Source organism: Alligator sinensis, unplaced genomic scaffold, assembly GCF_000455745.1.
Source record: "Alligator sinensis unplaced genomic scaffold, ASM45574v1 scaffold466_1, whole genome shotgun sequence".
In the NCBI taxonomy this organism is placed as follows: Eukaryota; Metazoa; Chordata; order Crocodylia; family Alligatoridae; genus Alligator; species Alligator sinensis.
Window position 1 is genome coordinate 318,987 of NW_005842406.1, and position 20,244 is coordinate 339,230.

The following is a 20,244-nucleotide window of genomic DNA, read 5'->3' on the forward strand; positions in this document are numbered from 1 at the left end:
CCAAGCTTCCTCCCTCAATCTACTTATTTTTTTGTGCTATCACCTAATTCCAGCTTTTAAATCTCTTTCATGCAGTAGGTAAACTGAATGTCAAATCAATATACTGTACATTACTCTATTTTACCACTTGCACTTGCATTCTAACCACATTACATTACTGCTGTGTGTCAGGGGTAACTTGCATCAACACCAGAATTATTCCAGACTCGCATGCAGGATGCATACACTTCCACAGCTAGCAAAATAAAGAACTGCCTATTAGACATGGACTTCAGGACTGTGAGCAGTTAGGCTAAGTACAGACATTCAGGGCCATTAGGGGAGGTTAAATCAATTCAAAATGGCTGCCCAATATCGGGTAAGTCAGGATGGGGGGGTGTAGCTGGAGGCTAGGGGTCAAGCAGGCTAGAGGGGATCAGGGGTCTCCTGGGGAATGGGGGCCAGGTGCGACTCACAAGGGGTAGGGGGGCAGGTGTGACCCACGGGTGGGGTAGAGATGGGGAGGCACGACCCACAGATGGGTAGAATGGGATGGGAGTTGAGAAAGCTGGTGGGGGTGGGGGCTAGGGGGAGCAAAAAACAGACCAGTGGAGGGGGAATGAAAAGAGCAGCCCTGGGCTAGGGCCAGTAGCTGGGTTTTCCCAGCCCTGGGGCTGCACAGGGGAAGTGGACAGAAGTTCCATGCACCAGTTTGATCTAAATGGACTAAGTCTGATACTACACAGATCCAGGTTTACCTTAAACTGGGTTCTGCAATTTTTAGACTGGTCTGTGCATGCAGAACTTCTGTAGCTACAGGTTTAGACTGATTACCAGCCATGAGATCAGGTCTGCCAGGTGGGCACCAGGGCTTAAATCAGGCAGCCATTTTGAACCCAATTTAATCTCCCCAAGGGTCTGTACTTAGTCTTAGAGACCCAAAAGAGACTCACAAATGTTATTTTGGGTGACTTCATCAATGACTGTATAGCTGCAGCCATTACTCATAAGCTTAGAAGTCAGTTTAAGGACACATGTCAAGGTGACCCATTGAGCAGCTTTGTTGAATCAGCTGCTTCCATTTCATACTCATCTTTCTCTTGTCTATCTTATGCAAACAAAATCTAATGTTATCTATCAAGGTGATGACATAGTGAAGACTTAAGCTAAGTATAATTATTGATTGGCTGGAAAAAAAGGGAGCTTGAATTTAGATCTCAGAAAAGGTAAGATACTGAATAATAATCAAGGCCAAAGTAGGTTGCAGCTGTCCTTTTCACACATTTCTGACAAGGACAGTCATATTAGCCATTAGGGACTCAGGGATAGCTATTACAGGCTGCAATAATGCTAGAATTTTAAACACATTCTAAAGGCTCCCCAGCAGAAAAGCCACCCTTTGGTTCAGAAGCTGCTCAGTTTTATTTACTGGACAGCTATAAACCTTTGTAGTCAATTGCTAAATAGCAAAATGTTTTATGTAATACAATTCTACATGTTTTACATACATAGAAATGTATATGTATGTATTTTTTGCTGCAGTACAGGGAGAGGGAAGGGATAAAAGGTGGCTCTCACACTTGAAAGGAATTGAAGAGTGGAGCATCCACACAACTATATTTGAGAAGTAATCTCTCCCCCTGTATCCCCCCTAGACTGAGACAAAGTAAAACAACAGTCATCTGATGAATTCTGTAACAATATTCACATGATCCAAGTCTTATTTTGGAAGGGTCCAGAGATTTCAAGGGCAAAACTGAACTTTCAGATGTATATAGCTGGTTTCAACTCCAATGTAAAGATCTCCTAAGTGCATATATCTTCTATTAATACCACTTCAAATAAGATGAGCTTAGAGAGTCAAATAGCATATTTTGCCTACAGTTACCTGAAATCATAGCAAGAATAAATGTTTATTAAGCTGCCTGCATTTTACACATGCAAATAGTAAATCAGTCTTCATAGGATTAGGAGTCCTATTTTAAAATATGCATCATTGCTTTCTTTGCTTACCATAATCAGTTGCAGTAGACATCATTAATAAGAAAAACTTAGCTAGAGATAGACAACCAATAATTACAAAAAGGTAAAAGACATTATGTCACACTCTTTGCAGCATCACAATTCTTTTGAGTTTTCAGTTACGATAGTGATAGGCAAAAAGAGTTTGCTTTATAGTCCTAAATACAGGAACACGTGATTTCTTTTTTTTAAAAAGTCATGTGGGTTTTCAGAATCCTAAGCAATTACTAACATTTGCTGCCCCCCTTACCACTTGCATTCCTCATTTGAGCCAATTTAATTTGTGTTTGGCTAATTTACTTACAATTGTATAAGTACTACATAGTAAAAATGAATCCCAGGTCATACATGAACATAATGTTCATGTTCAGAAAAAAAACAACCCTTTCAATTAATCAATGCAATGCGTTTGTCAGGCGCATACATTTTACCAACAGGGTGAGGCGCCTCTAATGCTATCATTGCTACTTCCAGCTGCTACTGATTAGGAAAACTAGGCTGGAGTGTCTTGCCTGTTGTGAATTTTAACTTCTCATGTGACAAGATCCTGGTCTAACTAAAAACCTCTTTCATGTCCTGACAAGTTCAGGATTCAAAAGTACTGTACTTGAAAAACAAAATATTGCTCCTCTCCCACCATGGGAAGAAACAGTTTTAAATATATCAACCTATACCATGTCCAATACATGCATAAATTTGACAGTTTACTTTTGTGCTTAAATGTCATTCTAGTCCCAGTAGCAACCAGAGATTCTGAGCAGTGCAGATCCTGCACCCAGAAGTTGGAACACGGCAGTCTTGTACTAAGGATGTAGTCCACCTGTGCTGCCCTACCGGTAACATTGGTACAGAGAGTACAGTATAAGCTTTATTATACTGAAAACCGAAGTGAGCATAATTCCCTTAGCCAGCTCCTCATTACCTCTTTGTACTTTAGCTACAAAATCCAAATTGTGAAGCTGAAGATTTGTTACGTGCAACCTGCTGGAAAACAAATCCCAGATTAACAACATTTTATTGCAACCAACAACTGGTTTCCATGGGAACAAAGACAAAGCTACATTAAGATATTCACAGCACTCAGAGGATCATATTGACTATAAGTTCACATATAAGGAACCAGGTGGTATAAACCATGCTTCCATCATTACGAAGTACATTTAATCCATTAAGTGTTTCACCTTGCAACAACTACAGATATGAAAAGAAAAACCCACCAGATTGGTTGCTTAGACCTTGTTTTAGTTGGATAATACAAATGACAGAGAATTAACATTTATTATAGCATTAAATACTGTTACTAACAAAGAGATAATACTATCTAACTCTTGCACAGAGGTTTACAAAGGAAGTAAACACTGTTGTTCTCGCTGTATAACCTTAGAAGCAGCAGCACAACAAAGCGAAAGGATTTACCCAAGGTCACCCAACAGGTCAGCTGCTAAACTGGGAATAGCACCCAGCCACCTCGGTGTTCTGCCCACTGACTACCCTCCCTTCCTGCAAGATAGTTATACAATTTATGCTTAAGGAGAAACACTGCTTATTTGCAATAGTACAGTGTCCAACAGAGTCAAGAGGACTAGGTGGATGGAATCAACAGCAGAACGTTTAACATCGATACCAATACATTTCTTTGCAATCCATTTCTTTTAAAACAAAAGGATAATTTCTTGTCATACAGCGGGAACACAGTATTATTCTTTTGAACTCAAAGATCTAAAACAGTGCTGAGGAGGGCTACAATTCCCTTCCTTAATTCTGTTAAACTGAATAGCAAAGAGATGCATCTGATCACATAACTTTCTATTAACATAAATGTAAGATTTTTGATATTATGATTTGTAGCCTTTCATCATGGGAGTACTATAAATTAATATTAGAGAGGATAAGATAATATATTTAGGTTTTCAGTAATATTTAATCAAAATAAGAACTAGCAACAAATGGTAACATATCTTAAACAGTGAAACAAGATGCATCCAAGGTTTTATGTTGCCACTAAGAGCATATCATAATATACAGTATCGACATATCATTCTGCTGTTATCTTTGTCATAATATCCAAGCTAGTATAACATATTTCATATTTTATCCTGATCCCACTGATCACAACATTGGTTAAAAACTGCTCTGGGATTAAATGTCAGGTGTTTGGCCCAGTGGGGTTTTTTCCCCTTTAAACATGTACACTAGATTTTTTTCTGCTGCTAGGGTTTCTCTCTCTCCTTCTACCAGTTCTCCTAACCAAATCCTTCCCATATTTAACTTACAGATCTTCTATTCTGAGGTATCAGCAACTCTTCAGACTGACATACATTACTTAAAAAATAAATTCTCCACACAAACGTAACATTTCACTGTCTCTTATCCTGAAGCATAAAACCAACATTAACTTTTTTCCCCAATTGCTTACTTCTGACTAAAAGCAGACTACATGCGCAGTGGCAGTTTGCAACATTTTCCGCTGTGCTTCAACATTACTGCAAACTTATAAATGCTGTAACACAGTATGGATACGCATGCATGGTTACACAGTTGGAAAGCTTGTTTTTATAAACAAGGAGTCGTAAGACGTTAAAAAAATTCCTTTCTTAGGATTAGGTCATATACTACAGGTGAAGAGAAAGATCAAATATGGAAGTGGATCCCATTTTAACACTTGTTCTCTGTTCCTCAAAAGATATTAAAATGGCTCTTTCCACAAGTATTGCTTATTGGTAATAAAGCAAAAATGTACATTCTTGTTTTCGTGTGTGTGCGCATGCACACACACCCCCCCCCAATGTAAAGTGTAATCATAGCCTAGATTTAAACTGTTGTAATTTTAAACTGTTTAAACTGTAATTTTAAATTGTTGTAAACTGTTGTAATTTTAACTGTTGTAAAAAGATTTAAACTAATGTAATCATAGCCTAGATTTAAACTGTTCTGAAGCTGCAGCCTAATTAGTAGCAACGAAGTTTTGAGTTAAGAAACACACTTATGTAAAGTTGCATGTGCACTTTTAAGATTATCTTTGCATTTCATCTCTCGATTAGACTGAACTCTAATTTCAGTGCCAGTTTTAAAATAATTGTTAAAAAGTAACCACACCATTAGTGGACTGTACATGGAAATAAAATAGCATATGGTAAAAGAGATTATAGGATTAACTAATTACACAATATGACTCAGAAATCCACGTGATCCTTCAAATCTGTGTTTTGCAGTGAGATGCACACGAGTAGGGAGGGGAAAAAGGATTTCACATCATGTCAATATAAGAAGCATTTTTAACAACTGGTTTTAAACTATCTACTGTGGGGATATAAAACATATATTAAATACAAACAAATAAATTACTTCCTGGTATCTACTTGCTCTCTGTAGGGCTAATCCTGTAAACAATTTTTGAGTTGTGTAGTATTATGAACAGTCCCCAAAAGGATTACAAAAAATGGTTGTAAACTGTAGTCCTAGTAATAAGGATTTATAGGATAAGGCCTCATAAAATTAAATCCTGCACCTATGTTTAAGGAACCATTCCTATTTTCGCATGAATAATCTTACTAATCTCAATTTAATGGTTTGTATAAGGAAATACTGATTGGGGTCCAGCATAGTATTTACCTTTCAACTTGCGGTACCTCACAGACAGAGTTAAAATGGAAAGTTAACGTGTTCTTTAATACTTGTTCAGAAAAAAATTAGATTAATTGAAGTCCACTTTAAAAAAAGTATCTGCTACATTCAAAAATAGTTGGTCTATGTTTATGCAAAGTTACAATTACAGTGGCCAGAATAATTAGAAGCAACTCTGAAAGCAAATAAAATATAAAAATTTCCTCAGATTCAAAATTCAAAATATAGATATATGAAATTTATTCATGTGTATATATATATATATTTTTTGAAATGTTATATATCTATATATATATCTATATATAGATATATATTCAGAATTTCAGCCCACTGTGGATTGTAATGCCATGTTTGTACAAGTTCCACTTACATTTTAACATCTGAACTAGGTTGTTGAAAAAGTAAATTATAAACAGATCCACAAACCCTAAGAGCTCTTTAAAGCACCTTTCAGGAATGATCTCTGGAAAAACCTGAACTCACAATTTCTCCTCCAGATGATGAACCACACTAGTGGAAATAAAGGGGAGAGAAAGTCTAAAAGAAGAAACAAGTCTTGAGTTTTAGCAGCTAAACAAAGGAACTACAAGTTAGAAATAAGTGTTCATTTACATAACTATGCAATTCTATTTACATATGACTTGAATGTAGATGCACAGAATAATTTCTAGAACAAGTTTGGTAGATGAGTGATGAACAACCACAGTACACAAGGCAAATAAATCTCATTATATTTCCTATCCCGGATATAACATTTAAAAAGCAGAGCAATTAGTACTTTACTCCTAATCCATCACTTTTGTTTCTAACTACACTGTTTCAAAGATCATCACGAAAAAAATGCAAAAAAATTTAAAGACACAGGAAAATATCCATTTCCAGATTTCAATCATTTAGAAAAGATGAAAATACAATATTACTTCGTGCACCATGTGGATTTTCCATGTTCATATCCCACATAGCATGCTATTAATGAATACGTAAATACCATTTGATTTTAAAAGGTGATCCCACTAGTTACTAGGAAAATAAATGTCTTATTAATGCATCATAAAACTAAATTATAATTTTATGTACTTACCTTGAGGAAAAGAATTTGGTTGCACAACGTAAAGGAAAGAATGGACTATGCTAAACAAAATTCCTATTGGTCCAGGTTCATAATATGCATGTGTATCATAAGTCTTCACAGGTACAAACCCAAAATCCAAAGTTCCAGGAGGTGATTTGTGTATTGGCTGCATCTCTGAAATTGTACTTCCACAAAGCAACAGCAGCAGTAAAAGTTCCACAGCCATGACTCTCAGTATTCATAAAATTTGAGGTAGAGATCTTGTCCCCAAAGTCTAAAAAACTTCAGCACATTAGAAATATGGGAATGAAATCTCTCAGCTGGGAATGAAATCTTGCAGCAGGAAAAAGCTGATGTCCTCAATCCCTTGATTAGTCTTGAATGTACACTTGCACTGGAACTGTGTAGAAGCTTTTCACACAACTGAGTTAGAGCACCATCTCTGGCAAAGACAGAAAACAACTATTTAATGACTGTCCTCACTGTAGGAGAATATAAAAGCACAAAATGCCTGTAATCTTATGTGGAAGTCTAATGTGCAAATAATTGCACCGGCAAGCTAAACAGAAGAGAACAATTTACTCCAATGTGTGGAAAAATGTAACCTATCGTATACCCAGTTCTTGAAAAAGTAAAACACTAATTAGTGACAATCTAGTTCTTAGAGTCTTCACAAATAAACAGAAAATACAAAATTGGGACTGTAGTGTAAGGAGCAAATGGAATTAAAGGAATAAATATTTACTGCAATTATAGCTGTAACAAAGCAAGATTTGTTGTCTTTAGTCGCACAATAGACTCAGGCAGTGCATTTAATTACAGCCTCAATGTACAACCCTAAATGCATTTAACCAGTCTTTTGAACTGAAGTTTGTATCAACTTAAAAGATGTTATAGCTTCTATACCCCAAGTTTCCATAACCTCAGTGTTGCCAAACTTATTTTCACATGGATTAGCAGCTATGTATTTATCTTTGGGGCTCTTTTTTAATAACTGGGGGCATGGATTCCCCCTCACAGAAAGATTTAAGCTTCCATTAATTTCATAGTGTCAGTCTGATATAGCTAGGGACCTACTTAAATCACGATTTCCCAGATTTGGCGGAAAAAATGAAATCGAGTGATGTCATGAAGTTTGAGAAAAAACAACTCAATAAAAATAAAATGCTGGCTCCCCGGTGGGAGCCAGCAGTCCTCAAGGCCACTGTAGCTCAGCCATTCAGCCTGCTGGGTGGGGAAGGGACTGCCAACGCAAATGGGAGTAGGCAAGATGGCTGCTGCTCCCACCGCTCATTGGCTGAGAGGGCTGCCTATCGTATGGCCCTGCCCCTCTCCACCAATCAGTGGTGAGGGGCAGGACTGCATGATGGACAGCCCTCTTAACCAGTCAGCAGCAAGGGGCAAGGCCAGTGGGCCCCCACAGATAGAGTCATGGGGGTGGCCCACCACAATAAGCCCATAAAATGGTAACCGGCCCTGTGACCTTCCTATGAAATAACTTGCCCGTCTCCTCAGATTAGACAGACCCCTAGATATAGCCATGGGAAAGCAATTACCCCATATTTCTTATCACTGATACCAAGTCTGATGTCTTCCTCACATGCATAAAATACAGAACAAACAACATATATGGCTTTTTAAAATATATAAATAATAGATCTAACTAAATTAAAGAAATATAGATTAGTACATCAAACCTACAATTTATTTCATGTAAAAATATCCCTCGTGTGTATTGTTACATATGCCCCTTTCTTTACCATAGAAAATAATCTAATGCAGGGTGTCAACCATATAGCTCATGGAGCATCTCTATCTGTGCTGCTTGGCTACTGGTGGGCCACCAGAAGTTCAGCAGCATGACCTTCAGTGGAATTCAAGGCTTTTTGGCTCTGCTGTCCATGGATACTGGAAATGAACTTGGCTCACCGCTGTGACCTCCAGATACTTTCCCTAGTCCCAGTGCTGCTTCTAGACCCCTCCTACTGCCAGAAGACTCATGTCCCTCACCACCACCAGCACTGTGCCCACAGCAACTGGCCCCATACCATGACGCACACCTGGCTCATGAGGAGCCCCTTGGACTGGATCCAGCTTGGGGCCTGTGGCAGGACACTGTTCGTGCCTGCCACATTAAGATCAGAGCCAAGCAGCTAGCAGGTGCCTGATTGCGGCAGCCATCTTAGATTCTGGCCTGCCTATATAAGCAGGGCATTTGGCTGCTGGCAGGACAGGCAACAATATTGCCTGGTCGTGAGGCTTCTTGGAACATCCTGGAGGTAAGGGAGGAGCTGTAAGGGATGGTCAGGAGGCTCCTGGTCCTGGGCATGACCTAAAACTGCACCCTGCTGGGACTGGGTGGCCTGGTGGGGCTCTCAGTGGTGCGGGAGCCCCCAGGAAATGCCAGGCCAGTTACCATCCTGGTGAAAGGCAGGTCAGGGCGCCTTAACCCCTAGCCCCCACAACCGGGTGGGTTACCTGCTAATAGGGCCAGAAGGCAGACCCCAGAGATAGAGTGGGGCTAGAGACTCAGACTGATCGAGAGAATACCCTCAACTGGTCACTGCTGGGGCCAGGACCAGGATGGTCAAAAGGGCCAGGGGCCCACCACGAAGGATACCCAGAGCTAGGAGGGCCTGGGGTTTCTGACTGGCCTTGGAGGTGAGGCCAGAGCCTGTATGGCCAAAGGTCCTGGGGGGACCACACCCGAGAGGGGAAAAGTTTCCGGAGCTAGATAGCCTGAATGAAGACGGGGTAGGCCACCTGAATGGAGGGATCTTGGAGGGGTCCTGACAGGAGGATTCTGGGGCCCAGTGTAGGGCCAGTTGAATAACAGCTGGATGCTATCTGTGAAGCATGGGCTGTGGTGTAAGGGAGGTGTGGAGCCACAGATAGCACCCCCTGGCATCGGGGCAAGGAAATGGGCAGCCTCCCACTTAATTAACAACTATTAATTAAACAGCATCAAGGTATGGCAGGTGAGAACATGGGCAGATGGCCCAGAAACAGGTGGGCGGGGCCATTGGTAGACAGGCCCCGAGAAGGCCCCGTTACAGGGCCCCAAATGAGTTTGACACCCCTGATCTAACGCAGGTTATACATCTCTTTCATTTTATAACCAAGAGGAAATCAAATAACTCCACTGAAGTGAAATGCTTAGACCAGCTGTGCTGAATCTTTTGGCCCCATGGGCCAGATGAATAGTACAGGGCCTGTCTGAGGGCCGGATCAGATCCTGGGGGGTCTAGAACCAACCCGTTCTGCCACCCCTGCCCAGCTCCTCACAGCAGGATTGGGCCCTGGGCCTCAGTGCCACCCCCATCCAGCTGTACATACTGGGATTGGGTGCCAGATCCAGCACGCACAGTCCAGGGCTCCCCATACATTTGTAGCTGTGCCAATGCTCCTCCATCACCAAATTTCTGAACCCATGGGGAGTCCTACAGGCCAAATAACATGCTGCCGTGGGCTGGATCTGGCCCCAGAGCTGGAGGTTGAGAACCACTGTTCTAGATTCATTAATCTGCTCCGCCAATTTCTTTTCTAGATGCCATCGTGGACTTAAAATCTATTTCTCACTCGTAAGTGGGAAATTTTCCCTGATAAAGGGTAAGAGCCTTGCCAACGAATTTCTACTAACGTTACCAGAATGAATGCATGCTGAAAATCTATCAAAGACAAAAATGCCCAATTACCTGTGGGTGCAGATCTCTCACAAGACATCTACTCTCTTTCCAGTCTCTCAGTTCTAATCCTCCAAGGGACTTTATAAAACACCTTTCATAGATGAGCCTACAAACTTCACTTCATAAATCTACTGGATACAAAAAATCATGGACTAAATATAGACATTGGATTTATGGCATATTATAACCTGCCTGCCATCCAGTAATCCCAGGTAACCTCTCTACATTTTACCATCTACATTTTATCACCAGTCAAACCTTCCCATCTTTTGTGTTCCCTGCTCCAACTACCTATCTTACACCCATTAACTCCCATCCCCTCTAATCTTCCCTGCCATGAATTTGCATTTTCAGACCTGCATTTTACATATTGGCTTAAGCATCTATTCCACCCAAGAGAGAATACAAACACCAGCAGACTCTCCCTAGGCCTGAAGAAGGGGGCTGTATGTGCCTGAAAGCTTGTAAAGAACAATTTTTCAACTATTTAGTTGGTCTCATAAAAGATAGCACATTTACCCAAAGAACCTTGTCTACTAATGTTAAGACTTTTCAAGTGAGAACCAATATAGTGCTGTCTTTATGAACTTGTGCAAATGAACTAACATGTTTCTCCTGTAGGTTGCCAAAGCAGTATAAAATTAGTAAGACTTTGGTCATGTTTACATTTACACTTTCCACATTTTATATAAGAAACCTGCATGAAAGTGGTGACTACATAAGTCTATATCAGTTTCACTTGATTGTAGCTGAACAATTCTATAAACACGAATAGTCAATGCTGTATGTATAGTCCAATTTCATACATAACATCTGACTTCATCTTTGGTTCCTGAAGCCTCGGTAGATCTCCCTCGTATAGGTACCGACTCAGGCGGCCTGTAATGTCTACTACTAGCCAAGTACAAGCCAAGTCTAAAAATAAAGAGAGAAGGAGGCAGAAGGACACCCCTGTTCCTCTTTTATCTGAGAGGATGATGCCCTTAGTTAAAGAACTAAACCTCTCAAGAGTAGACATACAAGAACCAAATCAAGAATGCCAATCCAGACATGGGACTCTTGCTGGCTTCCACACCTTGACCATCTCAATGACCTTCACAGAGGGACTGACCAACCTACTTCCTAGGATTCTACTGCCACCTCCTCCCCCTCTTGTCTTTTGAGATACAAAAGAAAGACATCGCTAACACCTTACAGATTCTGCATATATGGCAAACATTTTTTCCCCACACTATCTCTGTGGTCACACAATGTGCTTATACTTGACCCAGGAGAGGCCATGAGGAACACATTCAATTTACTTCTTTCCTGTTCCAACAACAAATTTCTCCAGACGGACACAGTGACTTTCCTCTAATGACAGCAGAAATATCTATCCAGACCAGTTCAACCGTGAAGTTCTGGCAAGATTTTGAAAGGCCACCAGGAGAATGACTTGTGCACCTGATTGTCCAGCTAGGCAAGCAAATCACCAAAACCAATAGTGATACACTAACTAATACAAATACAAGTAATACAAACATTTGGTGACTTCTTCCACATGTTTTCACTTCATAAAAACCCTGCCTAATAGACCTGTATGGTGCACCAGCATCCTTGCTCCAAAGGGCAACAAGCATTCTTATTTAAAAAAGCAAGCAAAAGCCAGTGGACAAAAAAACACCAAAAATAGAGCCAAGAACAAAAAACTACTTCTATTTAACAGTTCATCTAGGTTACTAAGATACAACTGATCTTCATGGCTAGAAAAAAGCCCATAAAAACAGCACTAATGATCCTTTTGCAACAATCATCTATGCCTTACCTTAAAAAAGTTACCTTCCCAAGCATCCTGAGCACATATACTCAATACAAATAAACACAACAGCAGTGTTTTCAAAGCAAAGACTGATTTTTGCAAGGCACCTATACTATAAACTCAAACGTATATAGGTCCAACAACTTGCTGAGTCTTTTTTTGCTTCAGCTTTCCAAGATTTTCTTCTCATTCCTTTATATATTGCCTTATTCCTGTATGCATCACACAATAAACATTCCAAGTTGCTTAGGAAGCACTTAATTATAGAATAATGGCAATATCACAATTAGAGTTGGGTTCTGTTTTGCACTTAATGCAAAAATTCATCTTTTGTTTTATATTTTAAAAATTATCTCTGCACCAAATTTTGAACACAATGGACACAAAGGAAGTAAGTTGAAAGGTTCCAACTGATTTCAGTGTATGCAGGACTGAGGCTTTATTCCCCAAATATTAGCAAAGAATTGTGCAATGTTTGTGGTGATAAGGCAGAGGTTCCCAACCACCGGGCCATGGCCTGGTACTGGGCCACAATAGGTTGGCTACTGGGTTGTGGCACGAGCCCCCCCCACTCAGACCCCCATCAGTCCACCCAGGTGAGCAGCTTCCACCACTGGCAGTCACATGCAGGATTAATGCTGGGCGGTGGGGCACCCCGGGAGGGAGGCAACTGGCTCTACGCACCTGTCACACTCCCGTGCTAGTCCGCAGTATAAAAGAAGTTGGGAACCACTGTGATAAGGAATGTGGAATTTGGGGAACGGCAGGGTGGAAGGTTAGCATATCAGTTGGGAGAGAATATGAAGACCTGGTGGGACTGGGCCACAGGTATACCCTGTACAGAAGAGATTGTGCAGAGAAAAGGGGTAGAGGTGTAGCTCTCTATGTCAAGGAAAGCTACACATCCCTGCAAGCTGACATTGGCACCCATGGAGAATGACTGGAAACCCTCTGGGTTAAAATATGTGGGGAACGTAGCACAGGGGACACGATGGTAGGAGTCTACTATAGACCTCCTAATCAGGAACAAAAGCTTGACCAGGAATTTGCCAGGGAACTGGCTGAGGCTACACGCTCTCAGTGCATGGTTGTCATGGGAGACTTCAACTACCCAGACATCTCATGGAAAGAGCACTCGGCCAAATCCGAACAGTCACAAAGCTTCCTCACATGTGTGGACTAGCTCTACCCGACTCAAGAAGTCTATTGACCGACAAGAGGTAAAGCACTGCTGGACCTGGTACTGGCTAATGGGGATGATCTAGTCAGCAACCTAAGAATTGAAGGAAAGCGGGAGACAGTGACCAAGAGCTGATCACTTTTACTGTCCACTGCAAAACTGGCTAGTCAGTCAGCAATGCAGATGTCCTTGGCTTTAGGAAAACTGACTGATAATCTCAGGAGGCTTGTTGTCAAGGCCTTAAAGGGCCATGACTCAACAGGAAGGGGAGTCCAAGATGAGTGGTTGCTCTTTAAGGGAGCGATCCTGAAAGCACAAGGGATGTCCATCCTATCTCAGAGGAAATGCAGCAAAAGAGCACAGCAATCCCCTTGGCTCAACAGGGAATTTGTGTACCTCCTATGTCTAAAAAGAGAGGCTTATAAGGATGGAAGACTGGAATCATCACTAAGGAGGAGTATTCTGCACTGGTCCGTACCTGTAGGGAGTGAACCAGGAAAGCCAAGGCTGCAACCAAACTCCAACTGGCTACACATATCAAGGACAATAAAAAGTCCTTTTTCAGATATATGGGGAGTTGGAAGAAAAGCAAGGGCAATGCTGGTTGTCAGTTGTCCCATTTGGTTTAGCATGGGTCCAACACCCAGGAAAAAGACAACCTGCTTAATGGGTACTTTGCATCAGTTTTTCACCAGCCCAAAAGGACTGCCCTGCCTAGCATGATGTGGGACAGTGAGTGAGGTTGAATTTATACCCAATGTCGGTTGAGAGACTGGACACCTTCAAGTCAGCTGGTCCTGACAGACTGCACCCCAGAGTACTTAAGGAGCTGGCAGGTATCATAGCCCAGCCACTGGCAAGGATATTTGAGAACTTGTGGCACTCAGGTAAAGTACCTGAAGATTGAAAGAAAGCCTATGTGATGCCCATCTTCAAGAAAGGGAGGAAAGTAGATTCAGGGAACTACAGACCAATCAGCTTGACCTCAATCCCTGCGAAGATTTTGGAAATAATGATCAAAGAGTCCATTCTTGACAAGCTGGATGATGGCAGCATCTTGAGGGACAGCCAGCGCAGGTTTGCTGTGAGTAAGTCTTGCTTAACCAATCTCATTTCCTTCTATGACCAGGTGACATATCAAGGTGACAAGGGAGAAGATTGACGTCATATATCTAGACTTTACAAAAGCCTTTGATCTGGTGTCCCATGATCTCCTCATGAAAAAATTGGCCAACTGCAGCCTCATTAGCTCACAGTCCAATGGCTGGGGAATTGACTCCAAGGTTGGACCCAGAGAGTGGTAGTCGACGGAAGTGAATAATCATGGCGCTCCGTGACCAGTGGTGTCCCAGAAAGCTCTATCCTTGGACCCGTACTCCTTAACGTCTTTATTAACGATGTGGACACTCGTGTCAGAAGCAGACTGGCCAAATTCACTGAAGACACCAAACTTTGGGGTACAGCATCCACACCCAAGGATAGGCTGGTGATCCAGGCTGACCTTGATAGGCTTAGAAAGCGGGCGGATAAACACCTGATGACATTCAATACAGAAAAATGCAAGATATTCCACTTCAGGAAAAAAAACCCGCATCACGCTTATAGGCTCACTAGTGATATGCTTGCTAGCACCATGGCCAAAAGGGACTTGGGGGTCATGATTGACCACAAGATGAACATGAGCCACCAATGCGAGGTTGCAGCTGGTAAAACGAACAAAACCCTGGCTTGCATCCATAGATGCTTCTCAAGCAAATCTCAGGATGTCATCCTCCCACTGTATTTGGCCTTGGTGAGACCACAGCTGGAGTACTGCATCCAATTCTGGGCTCCACAACTCAAGAGGGATGTGGAGAAGCTTGAGAGAGTCCAGAGGAGAGCCATGTGCATAACCAGAGGGCAAGAGAATAGGCCTTCTGAGAAGCTGAGAGCCATGGGACTCTTCACCCTGGAAAAGTGCAGGATCAGAAGTAACCTGGTGGTAGCCTATAAGTATATAAGGGGTGTGCATCAGGATCTGGGGGAACATCTGTTCACCAGAGCGCCCCAAGGGATGACAAGGTCAAACAGTCACAAAGTCCTCCAAGACCATTTTAGGCTGGACATAAGGAAAAACTTCTTTACTGTCCGAGCCCTCAAAGCCTGGAATAGAGTCCCTCCAGAAGTGGTGCAGGCACCTACTCTGGATTCTTTTAAGAAACGTTTGGAGGCTTATCTTGCTGGGATCCTTTGACCCTAGCTGACTTCCTGCCCATGGGGCAGGGGGCTGGACTTGATCTTCTGCGGTCCCTTCCAGCCCTAATGTCTATGAAATCTATGAAGAATGGTAATGCATTCTCTGTGATGTATAGGGATTGTACTACTGGTAAGATACATGTCACTGGGTGGAAGAGTAGAGGGTATGTACTGTTGGTTGCCTTGATTTTTGAGTTTAAGTCAAGCATGATTAACGTTAAGAGAAATACAACCCGTATCTCTATATAAATACTTCAGTAAAAAAAACAAAAAACTACCCAGCTAGCTAGGCAAGTAAATCACTACCTTGCTGTCCTCCTCACTGGAGGGAAGTAACCATTACTAATGTGACTGGTAGAATCACTAAGCCATAAGCCAAAGATGCTGGAAGGTTAGCAGGCCTCACAGAAGGATCCTGTTGAAATTATGAAGGTGCCCACCTCACATTATGGCAACAGAAGAGCGATTAAGGCAGCTTGTTACAGCTTGAGATGTCTGAGTTCCAGCCTTTATTCAGATACTTGCAGAAGGCAGTCCACAGCTGACCCAGCTAGAAATGGGTATCACTTTGCTCAAACTGGGTTTCAGGGGTACTTATACATAAGCTGCCCTGAACCTCTTCTGGGAAGGGCAGCATATAAATAAGTAAATTAAAATACTAGACACATCACTCCCTTGTGGTCTAATAGCCACAGCAGCGGTTATACCTTATCCATGCTAGCCCAATGCATTTTCCAGCCTTAGGCAGAAATGTTAACACATCCTACCACAAAGGCATGAACATAGGTATCATTCAACCCTACAGGTGCCAATGAAATCTTCAGATGCCATAATATATCTTGGGCTTCCCTGGACTTTTAAAAACAAAGGAGTTCTGCCAGAATTGTGACTGGGATCTCTCTCTCTCTCTGCCCTTTGACTGTTAGTTTAATTGGTAATATTACATCTAAACTTATGTACTGGAAGTTTCTTAGGACCAGAAACGCATATTTTCTAAATCTTACAAAGCCCTAGCATATTTGGGTGCTGTATCAATAAGAAATAGAAACCTGCAGAAACATTACCAGTCTCATGACCTGAAATGCCTCTATGCATAGGATTGGGAATTCAATTCACTAAATGACAGCTTCCCTACCCAGAGAATCTGGAATATGAAAGAGGTCCTGGCACTTATCCTCTTCTTCACAGACAAAAGAAACTTTGTTCAGAGTTCACTGTTAGTTAATGATGCTGCTGTAGATAGATAGAACTTGAAAGAGGAGACTATCCCAACAGTTTTTAACTCATAACATTATTACCAAACCTCAAGGCAAAACTGTAAGAGCCACAAACCTTAGGACAGAATGGTCCCTACATATCTCCGCAATTTCTTCATAATACATGAGAACCTCATGTTATTAAAAGCAAAATAAATGTTATGTACTCCTTTTGCAACTCATGAACTATACCAGTAGTTCTCAACCTTTTGGGACTGGAGGCACCCCTCCATAACTTTTGTGAATTGAGTGGCATCCAATTCCAAAAACGAATCTACCTATTACAATGCTTATCTCCTTGAAAAGAGGCTGGGCAGAGTGGGGGGATCATCCAGGAAGAGGCAAGCCTGAGCTGCTGCTTATCTGCCAATCACCTCACACCTCATTGCACCCTTTAAAGGATCTGCCACTACTCCCTGGTTGAGCTATAGGCATTGCCATTACACCCTTCCTCATGTTCACAAAAAGGAGGGTTTTACAATTTTAAAAGGATTTTCAATTCATAAGATACAAGAAATTCATTTCAGTATTCTAGTTTTCATTAAAAAAACAGTTCCCATATGACAAGGTAAGCAACTGAATGAAATAATTTAGTTTGCAAGAGTATTAGCTATTAGATTTTTGGTATTTATTCTGCACTTGCCTGCCTGCCTCTTCTCTCTCTCTCTCTATTCCACCACTCTTTGTATGCTACCACTCCCTGTATCAGCAAAATCCTTTTACCATAAATGCTGCAACACCATTTCCATTATATAGCATATTTCACATATTTCATACAATATTCTCAAACCATTTTAGAAACAATAATTAAGCCTCAGAAGCCCATGCTACATAGCAAAGTAAGCACCCCCTTATTACAAAACATGGGACTAAATAGTTAAGTAGCTTCCAAGATTACACCAAATCTTAGTGGCACAGCTAAAATAAGCTTGCAAAGAACTTTTTTCCAACTATTCAGTTGGTCTAATAAAAGATATCACATCTACCCAAAGAACCTTCCCTGCCACAGCTAAGTATACTACAGTTTCCAGATTCCCAGTTCTCTGGTTTAACCTCAGGATTGTACGTCTAGTAAACACTGTAAACCATGCAAATATAATATTGTAATCCAGTGATGCGACTGTAATTCACCAAGATTCACTCAACCAGAGGCTAAATTGCTGGAGCAAGCTGTGGGAGCCCTCTGGGAAGGCAGAAGAAGGGGTAGCTGCTCATGTAGGGCATGAATGAAGGACTTAGCTGTGCTCACTTCACAGAAGTGCATGTCTAGCATTCCAGTGACAACCCACACCAAAGGTGCAGGTGAATTATGTGGGTGCAGCCAAAAACTGACAGTTACTATTGTACTACAGCTCTTAAATCTACATAAAAATATCAATCTCTACGTTCAAAGTACATAAAACAGTAAGCCAAGCTGATCACTGGTAATTTACAAGTTCAGTTTTCTGTTACAAAACCTTTTGCAGGCCCTATGAATGACTGCAACCTGTTGCCATAGGAAGAGTATGGAGCAAACGAACCTACTGAACATCAGGGACTGCTGAACACAGGCTGGCAGCGATGCCATAAACAAAGACAATACCGGGTAGTCTCCATTTGCATCTAACATCCTGGTTGCAAGTTCGAAATGAGATAAAACTTACGACAGGCTCAAGGCAAAGCAGCTAGATATTCAGAATACAGGAAGGCTTTTACAGAAACTGTTCAAAATGTAAGGAGTTAAAAAAAAAAAAAAAGGAGGCATTGCACACTGAATGCTACAAAAAATCCCTCATAAAAGGTGATCATTTTAAAGTCTTTGCAAAAAAACTTAAGTCCATGGGTGGGAGATTTGCTTTCCAAGTAAGCAAATTGGAAGCAGGTTTAAATATTAGCCAGTGTCCCAATGTCTAGATTACTAAGTGAATCAAAGAAAAAAAAAATATCACATCTCAGCTGCACAGATACTGTTTGTAAACCACAACCTAGGAGAGTACTGTACAGCAATACATAAGAGATTACAACAGCATTAAACTCTATAAAGGCATCCCATGAACAGGAGATATAACAACTACGAACTGGTGGGGTGTGGTAGCTAACACAGGCACCCACATTTCCAGTGTCAGCTAAAAATGCAACACCTCCCAGATATGACATGTCCCTCCCCTCCTCCTCTTCCCACCAACATCTAAATGGGGGGCTTCCCGCCCCCACCAGCCCACAATGCTCTTTACTATGAATTACACAGTATGGTTTGTTTCACTGTGGAGTAACAACTGATTTTTTCACTTGCTTTCCTGTACACGGTGGACAAGGGCGAGAGCTCATATTCGCTACAGCAGCTCCCTTCCTCATCATAAAATACGCATTTGATAGCTGAGCCCTCCCCTTCTCAGACCAGGGTTTAAGCACTTATATGATTTGACATGAACTACACTTAGCTGTCAACGGGGTATGGTTGGCATCTTCTCAACTAACTCAGCTCCCCACTGTCACTTCTGGACACAGACAATTCTTGCAATGTCTATAGAAGCCAAAACGTGGACATTGCTGGGTCTCTGTTAAAAGTTACGGTTACGGACTCATGATCTGACTGCAGATCCAATTGCTGGGTTTTCCTGCTCGCACTAGCATCTTGAGCCTGCTAAAAACATTTCTAAAACAGCACCTTATTCAATATATCCCCCCGTGTACCTCACAACATCCTCCACTGACTGACCTGAGATATGCAGCACCGGGGCGACTCTTAGCAGAATCTGGCCCCCGCTCGTAAGCATAGATAGGTTCCTCTAACTGTGTCCAAGTTCATGCCTGAGGACCTCTCAGATATTTCCCCCTTACACTAGTGCTCCACTCGTCTCCAGCCCTTGCATACAAACCGGTCTCCACTCCTCTCCCCCTGCTGCAAGAGCTAACGACCCCGTATAGTCACAGCACAGCTGCCCCAGCAAAATCAACAGAAATGGGGGCAAAGAAGTGTTTCCTTCAGACTAGAACAGCTGCTGTGGTCCCTCCACCACTTTTCCCAGAGGGGGGAGGGCCCTTCACCCTCTTCTCCGCCCTGCAGGCCCGATACCCCCGACACCCCTTCTTGGGGGGCTGCTGCTCCCCCCGCACACACCTCCCCCTCCCCAGTGCCCTCTACTGGGCGCCCCCTGCGCCCCAGGGCACCTGCACCCGTCCCGCGGGTCCTCTCCCGCGGAGCCGCACTGCTGCTGCTGCCGCCTAGGTCCCTTTCCCCTCCCCACGCAAACCGCTGCTTTCCAGCCGAGGGTCGCATCCCCCGGGCAGACCAATGCTTCCTGTCCCCCGGCCCCTGTAAACTACCGCCTTGCACCGCAGCCCCGCGCCCCGTTTCCTGCAGGGTCCCAGTTTGTACCGGGGCTGCGGGGCCCCTCCCCGCGAGCACCTAC

At 42.3% G+C, this 20,244-nt stretch overlaps 1 protein-coding gene across 16 annotated transcripts in view; it reads right to left on the minus strand.

Moving 5' to 3' along the window:
* Positions 1 to 20,244, minus strand: part of PROM1 (prominin 1) — a 121,375-nt gene that overhangs the window by 100,635 nt on the left and 496 nt on the right. For 12 of the 16 annotated variants that reach the window (XM_006029950.2, XM_006029946.2, XM_025211447.1 and 9 more), the window contains exons 1-2: positions 10,393 to 10,515; positions 6,707 to 7,139 (exon numbers count right to left, since the gene is read on the minus strand). In XM_006029950.2, the coding sequence (XP_006030012.1) occupies positions 6,707 to 6,923 (217 nt within the window). In that variant the 5' untranslated portion in view covers positions 6,924 to 7,139; positions 10,393 to 10,515. Of the gene's footprint in view, positions 1 to 6,706; positions 7,140 to 8,457; positions 8,479 to 10,392; positions 10,516 to 19,550; positions 19,927 to 20,244 lie in introns of those variants that run through there. The other 4 variants (XM_025211442.1, XM_025211444.1, XM_025211443.1 and 1 more) reach the window with 4 other exon arrangements.